The sequence below is a fragment of the Artemia sp. Qi Xiang Cuo genome, chromosome 15 (genome assembly GCF_049724085.1).
Source record: "Artemia sp. Qi Xiang Cuo chromosome 15, ASM4972408v1, whole genome shotgun sequence".
Taxonomy (NCBI): domain Eukaryota; kingdom Metazoa; phylum Arthropoda; class Branchiopoda; order Anostraca; family Artemiidae; genus Artemia; species Artemia sp. Qi Xiang Cuo.
In genome coordinates this window covers 32,682,219-32,699,955 of record NC_142808.1, presented here as the reverse complement: position 1 = coordinate 32,699,955, position 17,737 = coordinate 32,682,219, and the positions used below count along the sequence as shown (strand labels likewise).

At 33.4% G+C, this 17,737-nt stretch overlaps 1 protein-coding gene across 1 annotated transcript; it reads left to right on the top strand.

Moving 5' to 3' along the window:
• The first annotated feature begins 6,834 nt into the window (after positions 1-6,834).
• On the top strand, positions 6,835-17,357 carry LOC148943573 (U6 snRNA-associated Sm-like protein LSm6). The gene is made up of 2 exons (XM_089101466.1): positions 6,835-6,956; positions 17,153-17,357. Exons 1-2 carry the CDS (start codon positions 6,866-6,868, stop codon positions 17,296-17,298), a joined length of 237 nt encoding a protein of 78 aa, XP_088957592.1. The 5' UTR covers positions 6,835-6,865; the 3' UTR covers positions 17,299-17,357.
• The last annotated feature ends 380 nt before the right edge of the window (positions 17,358-17,737 follow it).

The window sequence follows — 17,737 nt, the reverse complement described above, 5'->3', positions numbered from 1 at the left end:
CAAGAAATACGACAACGGAATGCCAATTCATGCTGATGGAGTATCCTATGAAAATTGTATATTACATAATCTATTTCGTCAAATCAGTGTCTACATAAATGGAACATTGGTGAGCACAAGCAACAATCTCTCAAATTATACAAGCTATATGCAGTTCATGTTGATGGCACCCAAGTGTTACAAGGAATTGAGAGGCACCTCCAATGGATATGAATATATTACAGATACTGATAGTACAGATGCCCTTAAAAATGCTACAACTAGTGAATTACATCAAGTTGGAAAAATATATCGTGAGATATTTAATATTCTCCATTTGCTACCACCAAATATTAAAGTGGGTATAAAATTGACGCTTACTCCATCCAATTTCATGTTACGAGAGGAACTTCCTGCCAATCCTGATGCAAATCTCTCCCTCACCTCGGCAATACTACATGTACGAAAGCAGCAGGTCATCAGTTCTGTTGCTTTGGCAGTGGAAAAACTAAGAGCCAGTGGGAATAATATTAAACTACTTGTTCCTCATACAATCACCAATCAGCGTCATATTGCCACAGGCTCGTGCACCTTCACCGACTCATCTTTTACAAATGGTGAAAATCCATCAAAATTAGCATTGACATTTGTAAAAAGTGCTTGCAATAGGATCGTAGACTGGCTGCCCATATAAATTTGAAATGTTTGGACTTTCATCTCTTGTGTGTAAAGTAAATGGAATTCCACTCTACAATCTATCTTTTGATAAATCCTGCAGGACATTGTATGAGTTGACAATGTAAACCCTAGATCATGATTCACAACTATTTGAAAATGGTATAACCGAAGAAATCTTCGCTAAAACACATGGTATCATTATGCTAGACTTGTCTGACACTTGAGATATGGGCATAGCACGAATAGGGAGTGTGCGTTTAGAGTGTACATTTGCCGAGCCATTACCGGAGAGTATCGCACTAATCTCGTTAAATCAATTTGAAACCTATTGGGAATCACTCCCGAAGGCAGTGTTCTAATAGACCTTGCACCAGGAACAGTAGTCAAATAATCAATGTATTTAATATGGACCCCTACATGTCCAAATACAGATCCTATTGTTTACCATCGGACTTCCTTGAAAAAATTCAAAGTGCAAACAATACCCTAATCATTGTTAATAGCAGTCCGTCGACTATGAATACCGGTCACTGGCTATGCATCTTTCAAACAATAAAGACATTTGAACTTTTTTGATCCTCTCGGCCTACCCTATACATTATACACTCCACATATCAACAACTATATTGAAAGCAGTGGGAAAACTATTATTCAAAATCGGAAGAGAGTGCAGGATTTAACGACTAAAAGCTGTGGTTTTTATGCGCTACTATATTTCGTCTTCAGATGTCGCGGTTATACTTACAAGTAGTTATTCAACATTTACGTACACAATCCACGTCTGAACGACTTTATTGTGGAAAACATCCTCTCAGACCTATATAATATTGATTTTAGTGCCCTACGAGTAAAGGTTTTTTTAAATGTATGTAAATTGTTTATTAATAAAAAAAATGTATATACACACACAACAACAATGTCTTTATTCTTCACTTTAGATTTCTTTTTCTTCTGTGTATAGGCAAATGTCGAGAACCACTAATGCTGGTAGATCCTTTGTATTCACCGTATATTGATCTTGATTGGCTGCAAAGTCAGGTCACATATGCTACAGTACAATGTAACTTCACTCTTATCATATCTTTTTGTATAGTCAATGATACTATTTGCAATCGTATTGTGAAATTCACGTGTTTCAATTTGTCTATTTGAAGCAATATCACATACAGTGTTTTCAAGTGATGAATCACAGTCTGTAACAGCCAAATAAAAATCACTAGATTTATAGTCATAATAGGCAGTGTCGTCACAACAATGACGTAGAAACCAAATTGTCTTGTTACCCCAACAGTTGAAATGTAGACCTGATTCTTCCTCCCAAAATAATTTAAAACCACGACAATACCAATCTCGTAAAAATAAACTAAAATCACATTTAGGGTTTTTTACAATTATACCAGGATAAGTATTCTCCCACTGATCATATTTGTCATAGTGACAATTGGAGCATAGTTGCCCTCTAAGGTGAGAGTCACAAATCTCTTCAAGACAAGAATTACAGCCTTTAATTTTAACTGCATATCCTCTATGTAATTTAAACGGATTATATAATTTGCACTTTTCATTTATACTCATCAATAACTGTACAATTCTCACATGATGACCAACTGTCAAGAGTATGCATACATAGTGGACATGTATAGAACATATTTGGTTTCCGGTGTCAACTCTCTCACAGCTATAAATAAATTGATCCACGTTCGAAAAATTCAGAGGGGGATAGGAGAGAGAGAGAGGAGTAACTCTGTGACGTTAGGTAATCTATTTTGAAGGGGAGAGTCATCTACATAGAACCTATGGCAATGTTCTCAGAAGTATATCCACGATATTATTCTGCTTTGTTTCAATTAATATATCAATAAATTGAGTAAAAGCATTTGATTCACGTCGTAAAAGCTTCATACAATAGTCCAACGGTGGAGAATCCTTCCCCATTATATTGGCAGGTGTTCTTTGAGAAAATATCTTCCGTTGAAGAGATAACTCGAGATAATCGTCATCTAGAATCAAACCTTTTTCCATAATCACAAGATTCAACTTAATTCTCTCTTTCTCAAATAACACTAACACTCTCACTGCTGACTCTAGACTAACCACGTTTCGTTCTACTTCAAGAATATTCGATAACCTACTTTAAAAAAACAAATCTAACAAAAAGAAAGGGAACATTTTTGATTTCGAAACAGTTTTATTGTGTGTGAGCATAATTACAACAATAATATATTACACATATACAATTACCGATATAACTTATTGTCCTCAATATACTTCACTATTACATTTAAAGAACTTTGAAGTCTATGTATATGTACTAGATCAACTTTCGCAGCGAAGCGTAATTGGTCCTCCAATTTAAATTTACTCAAAGATATCACGCGTCTTGCATATACTTCTTCCCACTCGAGACAAAGTCTAGAGCCTCTTTTGATTTTTACCGCAATGTTTGGTGCTCTTGTATCATTGCTCCTGCTGCTACAGCTACACTATTAACTACTAATAACATGAGCATACTACTCAAGATTGTAAATATATATCTTGACAAATAAAAACACGAGCATAGTCCAGCTGTTCTCACTCCTTGAATTCTATTCTCACACTAATATCAACTATACTGACAATCCTTTCTTATATTATTTGCGCTTACTATTGCGCAGGTCTATGCTAAAATTCCTAGAAAGTCTGGTGTGATGTCACTCTCGGTCGGATTCAATGGGCTCTGATTGGCCTCGAAATAGGTGTGTGATCTTGCATAAATTATGTACGCCCTGAAATTAGTATGGCTCCCCTTCTGTTTAATTAGAAAAATAAGGAGTTTTTTTTTAAAGTGCCGAAAAACTGTAGCATGAAGAGCAAGGTGTTCAGGAGCGCCCCCCTCTCATATTTCTGTTCTTTTTAATTTTTAAATTTACTCCTTGCTTTCAGTAGAAAAAAGCTGTTTTTTATTTAAGGGAGCTTAGATGCAAACATTTTTCTAAAGGCAATGGAAAAAGTATGTCTATTAAAGGAAAAGTATATAAAAATGAATGAAGTAAGTAATTACAAAAAAAATACTCAAACAAATAGCCTGCTTACAAAAACTAAGATACAAACTCGCAGTGCTCAGTTGTGTTGAGTAATGCAGAGGTGTTGGACGAATATTTTTAAACAATATCGCCAATTTTGAACTTGGTTATCAAACACCAAAATATTTGATGTCTTTGGACTACTCATGTTTATAAAAAGTAACGCATTATCAAAGGAGTTTGTTCAAAGTAAAATATTAAAACTAGGATAAAGAAAATCAAATAAAAATTTTTAATTAAATATTTGTAATTTAATTTTGAATATTTGACATCTTTATACTTCATAACTGTAAAAAATTAAATCTTTTTCATAGTGACAACTAGATAAATACAATCAATCCTGGAAAAAAAGTAAGTGGTAATAAAACACAAAAAATGTATCTGTTCACGGGGAAAATACAGAAATTCCAGTATTCTGTTTAGGGGAAACATTTCTGATTATAGTGGCTTCATATATCAGGTCATGGGTGCTCTTCCAATTCAAGCAAAAGTTGACGGCATATTTTTACTGATATCGCTCCTTATTAAGTTGTTTTCTATAATTATACGAACTTTATTGTGTACTAATAACTGCACTAATTACTAACAAGCAAATGCATATTTGGGATCACAATAAAAATCTGATTCTTTGATTTCATGTTATCAATAGCTAGGCTGTTATACTTCCGTTATTTACAAGGATCGTTATTTACTTACCATTCATTAATATGCAGATTTTTTTTTTTTTTTTTTTGCTACAACCAAATCATATAGAAAAAAAGTCTGTGAAAAACTAAGAGGGGTCACTCAGTCACAAATTAGAACTTATGTTTTCCTTATTAAAGGTCAAAATCTATTGGCAGGCAGTCAACAATGGGGTAACACACATTTTTCCCATGGTTTTCCCTATTCTGCTCTCTTTCCTTAGCTTTCCTTATAATTACTTTATAGTTCCAAATTTCTAGGGGGTCATGTCCCCCTCTGCCACCCGTTCCGGTGCCCATGTTCCCTACAATTCCTAATATGTTCCAGATTAGCATTTATGCAAGTATACCGCTTTTGAAACTTACGATTTACCACCATATCTTGATATCAGATATAGACTCCAGAGCGTTATCAAGATAACAGGCGAAGCTAGTTAATCGCAAAATTGCAAAAATGTTCTATACTTCCTATTTCACAACATTTCTTAAGTTCAAATTTTTGTCTCCACATTTATGTTTTTTTTTTCTCTGTAATCTGTCAGTTCTAAATTAGATTTTCTTCTGTTAAATCTTTGAAAGTGGAGTGAATGGTGGATATGAATGCTCCCTCTACATCTGCAAATACAACAAAATGGAGTCACTGAAAAATAAGAAGTTAGTTATACATTAAATATAATTTTCTAAATGAAAAAAGAAATCATTGAAAATAGGACTTGGTGCTTTTTATAATAGGATTTGTAATATAACAAGATATATTAAATCGACTCCAGTTTGATGATTCAAATCAGTTTGGAGTAAGGGAGGGGGAATATCATCTCCGGGAATTATCTATTGATTTTAATCTTTCTTTCTAATATGTAATCGAAACTCCAATAATTTTCCAAATTCTTTTATTTGTAATTAAAACACCTAATAAGCGCAGATAACGTCCTGTTCTTCAAGTTTTTGAATTTATTTGCTAACATATCAAACAGTTTCTGTTAACGAACTATAAGAATGGAACAACAAGACTGAATAGTAGCCGAAACTCTAGAAACAGAATTTTCATATCAATCGATATATCAACGGCTTATTATGTTGATTCCAAATATGTAAGATTCATTAAGCTTGGTTTTACCCATAAAAGGATAAGAAACTGTGAAAATTTGCCTGATTTTTAAAAGAGGAAGGAAACACCCATTAAAAGTAAAATAATTTTAATTAAAATAAAACAATTAGACTCGGCATATCAGAAAGCCCTACTGTAGATGTTTGAAGCCCCTACCTCCAAAAGCGTTGAATTTTTTATTATTTGCCAGTAGAAAAATCACGAATGCGTGTTAATTTGCTTTTTTTTTTCAGGGGTGATTGTATCAAGCCAACGATCCTAAAACAGCGGGACACGGTTCATTTGAACGAAAATCAAAATTCCTGGTGTCCCTTTTATTGGACCAAAAAGATCGGACGGTTATTAGCCCCCTTCCCACGTCCCTTTTTTCCCAAAAATTGTTTGATCAAAAGTTTCAGATTGCCATTTGTTTAACATAGTTGAAAAGTCCCAAAACTATACCTTTAGATTTAACATGACCCACACAGCCCCCAAGGATAGGTTTGGGGATGAAAGTATCCTAAGGATAATAAGGATAATGTATGATCTATGAAAACCAGTTTCATACATATAGCCCTAATTGGCAAACATATAGCCCAAAGCCCCAAATTATATTATTATATAAACTAAAGTATTATATTTTAATTATATTTTGGCATTTATCATTAGAAGTAACATAACTTTACTTCTTGGATGCGTTCCGTATAATTAACAAGAACTTTTTTTTTTTAAAAAGAAGCAATAAGACCGATGCTTATTAAAATTTGTAAAGGATGGGATACATTTTTTCCATGAAAATATAAAAACATCATTTTCAAAATTATTGCTGGTGTCCCAGTAATTATACTAGATCAACTAAAGTAAAAAGAAAATAGTTTCTATATTTCTTAAGGAAAAAACTGGAGTTTTGGATCGACATGGAAAAAATATTAAAAAAGGAAAAGCAAATATTTCGATTGGATCACCAACAAGATCCAGTGATCTGGGTATAATCTAAGGGTAACAGTTCGGGAAAATACAGGGAGGAAGCAAGGATTTTGTTCTATTCCCTGCATAAGGATGCAAAATGGCATTTTTCAAAATTTCAAGGGTAATTTTCGCTTGAGAAAAACAAAACATCTATTTGAAGGTATCTTTCCACATCTGGGAGGGTAAGTTTGCCCCTTCCTGTAGGTTCGCATGCAGAGAGCATGTTAAAGTAACAAAACAACAATTAGTTACAATGATAAAGAGTACTATAATTCTAGTGATTTCTAGTGGTTTCAGTAATCTAGTGATTTATGTGCTGATTTAGTTGTTTTTTTCTAAGAACCTAGTAAGTTTTTCTCTTCTCGGCAACCCTGCCGTAGATTTAAAAATCAAACACGAGGAAAATCATGAGTCGAAAGCAAACTCCTAATGATTTTCTCAAACAAATAATTGGGAGACCTGTTGTTGTCAAGCTAAATAGTGGCGTCGATTATAGAGGTATGTATGGTAAAATTCTACTTTAGCTACTTTTCGCTATCTTGGAAAGGAGTTTGGTTAGGAAAATGAAACTTTCAGGGATAGATCTACAAGCTAAAATGTGTCCCGGGAAGGTATTTTAAAGCATATATCTCCAACCCATCCCTCTCTTGAGGGCTCTAAACTTTTAAAATATATGTATTATAAAACTGAATCCTTGCAATATAGATTTTCTGATTAAATAAAGTACAACTAAATTATTCCCAGCCTCACAATTTGGCTCTATCCTGATTTACAAAGTTTTAAAGATATAAAAATACATTTCCGAAATTTTGAAAATTAACATTGATATGGTTTAAAATACTACTCAAATAATAGGAATTGCATTCAGAACTAAAGCCAGTGAAAAAGAATCTTATAACTGAAAATTAATGTAAAATGTTGTTTTGTCAAAATTTCAATAGGTATAGACCTGTCATGTAGTCAAATTTCAGGATCCTCTAGAGGGAGAAGGAGCTAAGTACTTCAAAATACCTTCCCAGGACATATTTTACCCTGTAGACCCATCCCTGAAAGTTTCATTTTCCTAACCTCACCCCTTTCCAAGATAGGTAAAAGTAACTAAAGTAGAATTTTACAGTAGCCTATGTATTAACTCTTATGTTTTTTTCTGTTTGCATATGCTGCGTTTATGGCCTCAGTCCTGAATTAAGTTTGGTTTGAAAAACTATCCCAGGCCTATAATGTTTGGGTTGAAACTCTTTTGGGTAAAATTTTAAATAATGGGTTTTGCTATCTTCAAAAGTGTTGAAGGGTAACAGTGCAGAGTTACTGATTTTCTAAAGGAAACATCTTAATGGAATAAACTAGCCTAGCCTACAATTAGCTGACATTTGTTATTTTAGCTCTTTGCAGACATCATGTTCACATTTCTGACAATCAGCTCCCTCAACCTAATAGTTCCATACTTGGCCCTAATAATATATTCCTAAATTATTGGATTTCATGTCATATGTACATCATAGGTTATTTGTAGGCTAGAATCAGAATTTCAGTAAATATGCAGTTTACAACATAATTTATTGGTAAATTTTTGGCAGTTCAGATTATTGACTTATGAATAAAGTAAACACACAACTTGATGCCTTTTTTTATGCTCTTTCCAAATATAACAATCATTTTTGTCAGAAATGAATTTTACCCCAACCCCTATATATACCAGTTCAGGGTATAAATTTGCACATTACCCCCCCCCCCCCAATGTGTAAATATATACCCTGAGTTGGTATATTTAGGGGTGGGGGTAAAATTCATTTTAAAAAAAATATTATTATATTTGTAACAAGCATAAAAAAGTCATCAGGTAGCATATTCACCTTAATTGTGAGTCAATAATATGAACTGCCAAAAATTTTCCAATTTATCTAGGATGAAAATGAATATATCACTTGAATGCCTTGGTAAATATTTTGGTACTTGGGCACTATATGGGCATTTACAAGGAAACCAGTCACAAAAAAAACGTTTTTTATGGGATAACAAGTATAGAGTAATACAATGATAGCATGGTTTTCATTGCATATATGATATTTAAACTGTTGTTTTTTGGGGTTTAGGGGGGGGGGAGGTACCTAGGTTAGGTTATGCATTTTGATATATGTTATGCTTTACCCCCCCCCCCTAATGTGCAAATGTATAGCCCAAATTTGTTTGTAATTTATTATTTATTTGTCCTATTTTATTTTATTTCATTAGCATTAACCAAACTTGACATTTTAGAAAGGCCCATATAATGCCCTAGTACAAATATTTCAATTGAAAGAGTATTTAGAAAGCTAAGAAACAAACTTACCTCAAAAATCAGAATTTCATCATGAATCCAAATATGCCATTCATATTTGTTGCAAGTCCAATTTTAAGTCCTTTACAGACCTTCAAAGATGATTCATTTTTCTCTTAATTTAGGTATGGCTCATATACCTGTGTGAGCATCAATATTGTTAATATTGTTAAAACTGGTTTACCCATAAATGGATTCAATGGCAGTGGTATCATTTTGGGGGGCAAGAAGAGCAGTTGCCCCCCAATAATTTGAAAAGAAATTATTATAGAGCCCATGCCCCTTGACTCTCCAGATGGAGACTCCTGTTGTCACCCCAATAAAAATGCTGGAGCTACACCCCTGATCAATGCTGACAACATGAAGGATCAATAAATGCATGAGAAATATATAATACAGGCTATATATTTTGGTAAGGTTAGAAAGGATAGATTAGGTGAAAATTCAATTTGTAAAGGAAACAAATGCCATATTTGAATTCAGGATGAAATTTTTATTCCAGAGGTAAGTTTTTTCCTTAGCTGTCTGAATACTCTGTTAATCAAAATATTTACTGATGCCCTTTATTATGTTCTTTCATAATTCAATAATTGCTTCTGGAACACATTCCATTTTGAGCTCTAAAAGGGCTCAAAGCTGCCCATACTCCCCAAAAGTTTAAAAGTATGTTTCTAAAAATGAAATGAGTAGTGAGAAAAAATTACCACTTGTAGAGAATGATAGATCATAATGAATAATGAAGAATCTTAAAATGGAGAGAAAAATGAGAAATCTTTAGATGAAAAAAAATGAGACTACATTCAGCAGAAGGAAATGACAAACTAAAATGATATGGATATTTTGCCTGTATAAAACCAGGTGTCTTCAACATCAAGAAACAAAGATAAAATATTAGATAATTTCAGAGACCACACTGCCTTTCCATGATGATAAAATAAAAGTTAAAAATAGGGATAAAATCTTTTTTAATTGACAGTGTATAGAAATTCATAAAAAATACCCAATATTTTGGTCACATATACAGTGACTGTCATCAGTAGTAAAACTGAACTAAAACAATTTCAAACAAAAGTTTATATATGAAATCAAATAAAACTACATATTGTTTAATTCTCTAATTCTTTTCTAAAGCAAAGGCAGAAGCTAGCCTTTTTGACCTTCTTGGATTCGGTTCATTAGCATTCAATGATATAACATTTGGACAAAGGTCAACTACACTGGGTGAATTGAACTTTACTCTGTCAGATTTTAATAAATTATCATAGATAGAGTTCAGCCCAAATTCACCTGTATCCCGATTCAAAGCAATATTCTTGAATAAGAATTTCTTTATTTCAAGAGTTTCACAAAAATTTTGCTTTAAACCCCAATCCCTGGAAATCAAAGAGACATTATTGAACAAAATTAAATGGTCTGGAAAATTGAAAACATGTTCTGTAAGGGCTGAAGTAAAATCTTCAGACTTAGAATCTTGCTTTAAAGCTGAAGAAATAGAATCTTTATGCTGTAATAATCTCATTTCCAAACTCTGGTTAGTATGTCCCACATATGAGCTTCTGCAAGTACATGGGATCTGATAAACCCCACTGTGTTGCCCCATTTGATTTCATATATAAACTTTTATTTATTTATTTATTTATTAATACCAAGATACGGTAAGCTTTAATAATCTTGTCGCACAAAACAATTATAAAAAAGTCAATAACAATATCAATGACATAACAAAAACACACAGTAACTGAAAAACATTGGAAAATCAAAATTACTGAAACATACAATAACATACCAACTTAAGTGATACATATCTGTTAATAATTGAAACCTACGAAAAAGTAAGCTTACAAAATAATTGTTACAGTATCACAAATCAGGTTATACACAAGTAAAAATAATCTCAAATTTGATTGTGATAGGACCTAGTATAGAAATCTGTAGAGGCTAAACTACTTTTGAAAGACTGGACCGTGGTACTTGCAACTATTTCTGATGGAAGTGAATTCCAAGTCTTCCATGATCGACTAGACAAAGAGTTTTGGCCTAATATTTTCTGTGAACATGGTGGGTAAATTTTGTGTTGGTGTTGACGGGTGCTACTGTATTCTGTAAAAGTGAAAAAGTGAGTTGGGGTGATATTATCAACATTCCTAACAATGCAAAATGTATTTATTACGTTGGCTCTATCACGTCTGAACTGGAGAGAAGGCAACTGTAGTCTTTCCATTCTCTGGTGGTAAGGTAGATGACTCAGGTATGGTATGAGTTTGGTGGCCCTACGTTGCACTCTCTCAACCCTCTCTATATCTCTCTTATTAAGAGGATACCATACTGATGAGTAATACTCAAGTACTGGATGTACAGTGGATACATAAAGTTAGATCAGTGAATGAAGATTAAACTTAGAAAAAGTACGCCTTAGATGTAATAATTGGTAATTAGCCTTATGGGTGATATCTGATACATGTTTATTAAATTTGATACTTGAATCAAAACAAATCACAAGGTCACGAACATATTCTACTCTTGAAATTAATTTACCAACAACAAAGTAATGGTAATGTTGAGGGAGTCTACGCAAATAGTGCACAGCATTGCACTTGGTTTCATTAATGAACATAGAGTTTGCAGTACACCACTGGCCAAGAGCAACCAAATCCTCTTGAAGTAAAGAAATCTCATGTTCACTCATGACTGGCCTGTAGATTTTTACATCATCTGCAAACATTTTTATGGTCGAATTCCTAACAACGCCTGGTAAATCATTGATAAAAAGGCAGAAGAGTACTGGGCCAAGACAACTGCCTTGTAGAACTCCACTTATGACAGACATGGGTGATGACAAAGTATCACCTACTGCAACCTCTTGGGTTCTATTTGTAAGATAACCTGTTATCCATGCTATAATTTGTGGGCCTATACCATATAGTTGACATTTGTTTATCAGAAGGGGAATGGAAATTTTCTCGAATGCTTTGGAAAAGTCAGTATAAATACAATCAAACAAAATACCATTATCAGCCATCAATTGAAAATCACAAATCACCTCAAGAAGTTGCGTGTTACAAGATCGTTGTTTACGGAAACCATGCTGAGCAGAATGCCACAAGTTGTTTTCCTCAAAATGTGCTTGGATTCTTCCCACCACAATTTTCTCCATTATGCGGGAAAAGATTGATGTATTTGAAATTGGTCTGTAATTATTGAAATGGGACTTTGAACCATTCTTCTACAATGGCCTAATGATAGTTCTTGTCCAAGCTGAAGGACATTTACCAGATGAGAGACAAAGATTAAAGAGAAATGTGAGTGGCCCAGCAAGCACTGATGCAAGTTCACGTAACATCACATTGGAAAATCCATCAATATCTGGTGCCTTTCCAAGATCAAGATTTCGGAGTGTCAAATAAACCTGTTGGACTGTAAACTCTGAATCAACAAATTCTTTTGTTAAATCTGGAGGAATAAACTGAGTGAGTGTTTTGGTGTGTGTTTGAGTAAAAACTGAACCAAATACCTTATTGAAAAGTTGTGATTTTACAAAATTCTTATCTATATGTAAAGAAGTTTTGGGATCTATAAAGGAAGCAGAAGGTGGGAATTTTGAAACTTGATTTCTTCTCACATATCTTCAAAATCTTTTTGGGTAACTTTGGACTGATGCTATAACATTTGTCTCCACCTCTTGATGATTCAAACAAAAGAATTTAGTTGTTGTATTTCTAGCTCTTTTATAATTTGACCAAGAATCAAAGTTGCAAATCTTAAATGATCACGCCACCTATCACCCTTTTCTTTTAGCATTTGTACAATATACCAAGGAAGGATCTGTCTATTTTTGAAAAACTGTCTACTAGTATATATTGGTACATATTGATCCTTACCTTCTATAAGGGCCTGCTTAATAAAATCAAAAGATGCATCAACAGTATCATCACATTGCTGCAACTCCTATCGTATAGAAAGAGATGAAATATAATCTGAAAATGCAATGTAATTTCCTCTATCATAATCATATTTGGGAGAATGATTTGGAATATCATAACGACCTACCACACAATTTAGTGATATCACCAATACCAAGTGATTGCTTTTTCCTAGTGGTGGCAAAAACTCAACACTAGCAACATCATCTGGTGATTTTGTAATTACTTTTGTTTTAAATTGTTTTAGTTTAGTTTTACTACTGATGACAGCCACTGTATATGTGACCAAAATATCTCTTATTTTTGTGAATTTCTATACGCTGTGTATTAAAAAGGATTTTATCCCTATTTTGAACGTTTATTTTAAAGATAAAATCCAAACTAACCTTAAATTGAAGCAACTCTATTTAGCTTCTGTGGTGCTTAACCACAGTAGTAACAATTGTGTATATAGATAGTGTTTTTTTTTTGGTTTTAGATTTTGTTTAATTGTAGGTCATTATCTTTGTTTCTTAGTGTTGAAGATGCCTTGTTTTATGCAGGCATAATATCTGCATTGTTTTAGTTTGTCTTTTCCTTCTACTGGCTGCAGTCTCATTGGTTTGTGTAAAAGCTGGTCAGTTTGGCTTTAGATCTTCCACATTATTCATGTGCCTGAAATATAAACCACTGCTGTTATTTGATCACTCTATTGTGAGCAGCAAAGATATCTGATGTTTTATGGTAGTAATCTTGGCTTGTGGTTTTCAAAAATAGTCAAGACAGTTAATGACAGTGGCAACAACTTTTTTAAAGCTTTCAGGAAGTATGCTGCTCAATCAGAGGTGAAGAGCGAAAGAAAAATTCAAGTTCATAATGAATTAGAGGATAGACGTATATCTTAATGAGGATAGACATCATTTAAGGATAGGAAACAAAGTGTCAAATTAATTTTTAGAATAGGGTGAAATTAGCAATTCAATGTAAAAGTATAATTTAGGGTATATATTTGACCATTGGGGGCTGGTTCTTAAGGTAAAATTTGCAACAGAAATGAATGTCATATTATAATTCAAGGTGAAATTCTGGTATATGTGCATTTTACAACATAATTTAGCTAGGATGAAAGGGAATACATCACTTGATCCCTTTACTTATGCCCTTTCATAGTTCAATAATTGCTTCTGGGACAAATTCCATTATGAGCCCCAAAAGCCAAAACAGTCCATAATCATCATAGGATTTTTCGGGATGTCTAGACCACATACTGCAAATATTTCCTTGATTAATGCCAAGTAAAGGTAATCTAATGAACTAAATTACAGGATAACAGGGGCACCAATTTTTGGTGTTATTCCCCCTAAAAGTTTTTGTCCTCTACTCCCTCCCCCTCCACGTTCTACATTTAAAAAAAACTTTTCAGGTATTTTCATTGAAAATTTTCTGTTTAAACTGATTTCATAAAAAAAAACGGAAGAAACAACAAAATTACACTCTGGATTAAAAAAAAACTCAGAGCCAAGTTTCACCCTTTATCTTCATTTTGCATTCCCTCTTTATATTTTCTGCTTCCCCATCCTTGTTCCAAGATTCATAGTGAGGCCTTGGAATACTATTGACCCATGTACTTTTTGGTCATCTATCTTGGGCCATTCAAAACACAGTTCACCCCCAAATGGGTTGGGTAGAGCTCATCAGAAAGCATTTAGTGGATTGGATCTTCATTGTTGGGGGTTAGGGTGAAGCTTTGAATAGATTTGGGCCCAAGAGAAGTATGTACAGCTTTGTTGGCCTCAGGCAGCTTGGTGCTGTGATGACTTGTTAGTAGTGGTGGTAGCACATACTTCCACCACCAAAGTGGTTTGTTTATTATTCCACCACCCCCAGTTAGTTTATTATAAGACAGAATAATAAACAAGCAGAATACAATATTCAAAGAATTTGTCAAGTCAATAATAAGAATGACTGTCAGTAGCATAAAATTTATCAGCATGACACTTAAAGAATGTATCTAGTCTTTATGAACAAATAATGTATAAAAAGGTTACCATACCTTTGAAATTATGTCTTACAACAAGCTGCAGCAGAAATTAAATGCAATATTTCTAATTATTTTCAAACAATTATTTTTTCATTCAATACTCTTGTCTTTTATGGCAAAGGAAAAAATTTGTTGGTGTGGGTGCCTCTAAATGGAGGTTTGCAATCTTAGATCTCATCTTTTAGTCATGATATCTCCAAGATCTTGTAATTGGTTCTAAATATACAGATGACATTTAAGAAGTTTTGTGTGTATATTTGGCACTTAAGCCCTGACAATTATGCAAACAAAGAGTATTAAGTATGTTTTTAAAGTACTCTTGAGAAGATGTGTTTGAGCCCTTGGAAATCTACTTAAATGTCTGTCCAACACTGCAGGATATATTTTAGGCTCTGGACCAATTCTTGAAAGTTTCTGTCTCCAACTCTAATTGGCAATCTTTCCAAGATAGACAATTAATTGGCTCTTCAGCAGCTGAAAGAGATTTGGGAATTATCATTGCTGAAGAATTGAAGTTGCACAATCATGCACAAACCTCAGTTGCCAAACCACCCCAGGCCCTCAGCATAATTAACCATACTGTACATAGCAGATCATCCAAAGTTATGGTTGAACTATACAAAGGGTCTCCTGTATCATTCTTTGAATTTTGGGCGTGTATCGCCATGCCCTAGAACTAGGGTGGTCAGCAGAAAGTATAGTCTGTCCAATTTTGCTCTGTCCTGTTCAAGTTTTTGTAGACGGGTTTCAGTTAATAAATAAAAAAAAATAAATGAAAGACATCAACAAAAGCTGCTGATGGATGTAAAAATCTTGACCACCTATGTCAATTGCATAAGCTACAGCTCTGAACACTCATGTACAGATGCTGGAGAGGTAATGTCAAAACGACCTGTGAGCTTCTGAGTTATGACTCCTCCTGTCAAAAGACATTTCGTCTTGATCAATCCTTTAGGACAAGGGGTTATAGTAAGAAGTTATCCTGGAAGAGAGCTATACCAGTGTCCACAACCAGTATTTCTCCAATAGGGTGGTAGCCCATCGGAATAATCTTCCTGGGACAGCTGTTATCCCCCCCCCCCCTCTATTGATGTATTTCAGATTATGGTTGACAAGAGTTAGTTCACCAAACCATGGAAGACAGAATGGGATGCCGCTAACTCAAGGGCTCCCATCATTACTGGCCAGTGACTCTACATGATTATTCCTTATTTTGCTGGACAATATAGTTTAAGGTAATCTTAAGGTATTAGCATAAGGTCCCTTGTCAAGAACTTTACCAAAATGATGCAAACATACAAAATCAGCAAACTTTTGTGTATAGGACTGAGACAAATTGCAACAACTGTGTCTATTATATCTGTAAAGAGCATTTTTTGGTATAAGTTATTAATTCAAATAATAATTTCAATACAATAGATATAATTCAACTCAATGGGCAATTAAATATCCCCACCATAATGGTGAAGACTATTAATTAGATCTAGGCCTATATACACAAGATTACCAAAAAAAAAAGAAAAAAAAAGAAAAAAAAAGGTGTATTGCAATTTCTCATTGAGTTCTATTTGAGGGGAGGGATTGCAGTTGAAGCAGCAGGCCTTAGAAATTGCTATATTTGGAAAGAGAATTGAACAGGGAACCCAATGGTTAATTTCTTCTTTTTTCCTTCTGATTTCTGTCTTACAACATGAATTTACCTATTTTAGATTAGTGTTTTTCGCTATCTTGGAAAGTAGTCCAGTTAGATTGATTTAAGAGAGTAGAACAGATAACACACACAAATGCTCTTTGAAATCCAAAATGAGTGAGAGGAAGGAGGGGTCTGGAGCCAAAAAAAATCCTGGTTGGGGGTCCTAAAGCCCAGAATCACCTTTTTTCCGTCAGTTATTGTATTGAAGTTTTCAGGGAAAAAATAATCAATATAGATGCCTTTCTTAGCTTGCTATTCTCAATTTTTTAAAAAGGACAAAAAAAGACTGATTAATTTATAGGATATGACATACATACACTAAAAGAGTTCACCAAAACTGAAATTAGGTCTTAGTCAGTATCTTGTCATACTATTTTTCTGCTTTATTTGAATTTGTTTCTTCAGTATGGCTTTTTTTCCTCTTATTTTTTTTTAAAGTTTGTGTGTTATATAGATTATTTTTCAGTAAGATATTCCACAAAAAAATAATGGTTAAAAAAGAAGTCGGGAACTATTAAACCTATTTTTTAAATTCAAGGTTTGTGTTGATTTTCCAAATAAGTTGTAAAACTTTGAAACATACATAAAATACAAAATGCATTGTATTCTTGTCTTTTTTGGAAAATTCTTTGAAGAAAAGTGAAAATTGATGTTGGTGTTGAAGTAACAATTTATTCAGAGGGTTGTTGATATGTCAGTGTGTATTAATTTGATCATATATTTAGATTCTTTCTCCTTTTTCAGGTGTTTTAGCCTGCCTTGACGGTTATATGAATATTGCTTTAGAACAGACTGAAGAATATCATAATGGCCAACTAAAGAAGAAATATGGAGATGCATTTATACGGGGAAACAATGTGTTATACATTAGCACTATAAAAAGAAGATAAATTATGCAACCAGAATTTTTTTATATGATCACAAATAAAGTAAAAAGCTTCTTCTTTTATTTTAACTAAGATTTCTTGATCGAATTTATATTTCAAGGGACCAGGAAACATAGAGCTACTGTTTGGCTTTAGCCCTCAATAGAAAATAAGCCACAATGCTATTAACCATCTTATTGATTTTTATGTCTGGATCACTACCATTTCCAATGTATCGTAATATAGTAGACATTACTTTGTACCTTGACAAAGAACTGTGTAATAGGCTGCTAGTCCTTTACCTATTTCTAGGTTTTATATCTCTATTAAATTTTGTTTTGAAGAATTATCAAGGGTTACAATACAATATTCTTAGATAAACTGTTCTACATAACTGTAGCTTTTGACAAAAATAAATTATTTCTTAGCTTAAACTGATTGCTGAATGCAATTTGAAGGTGTT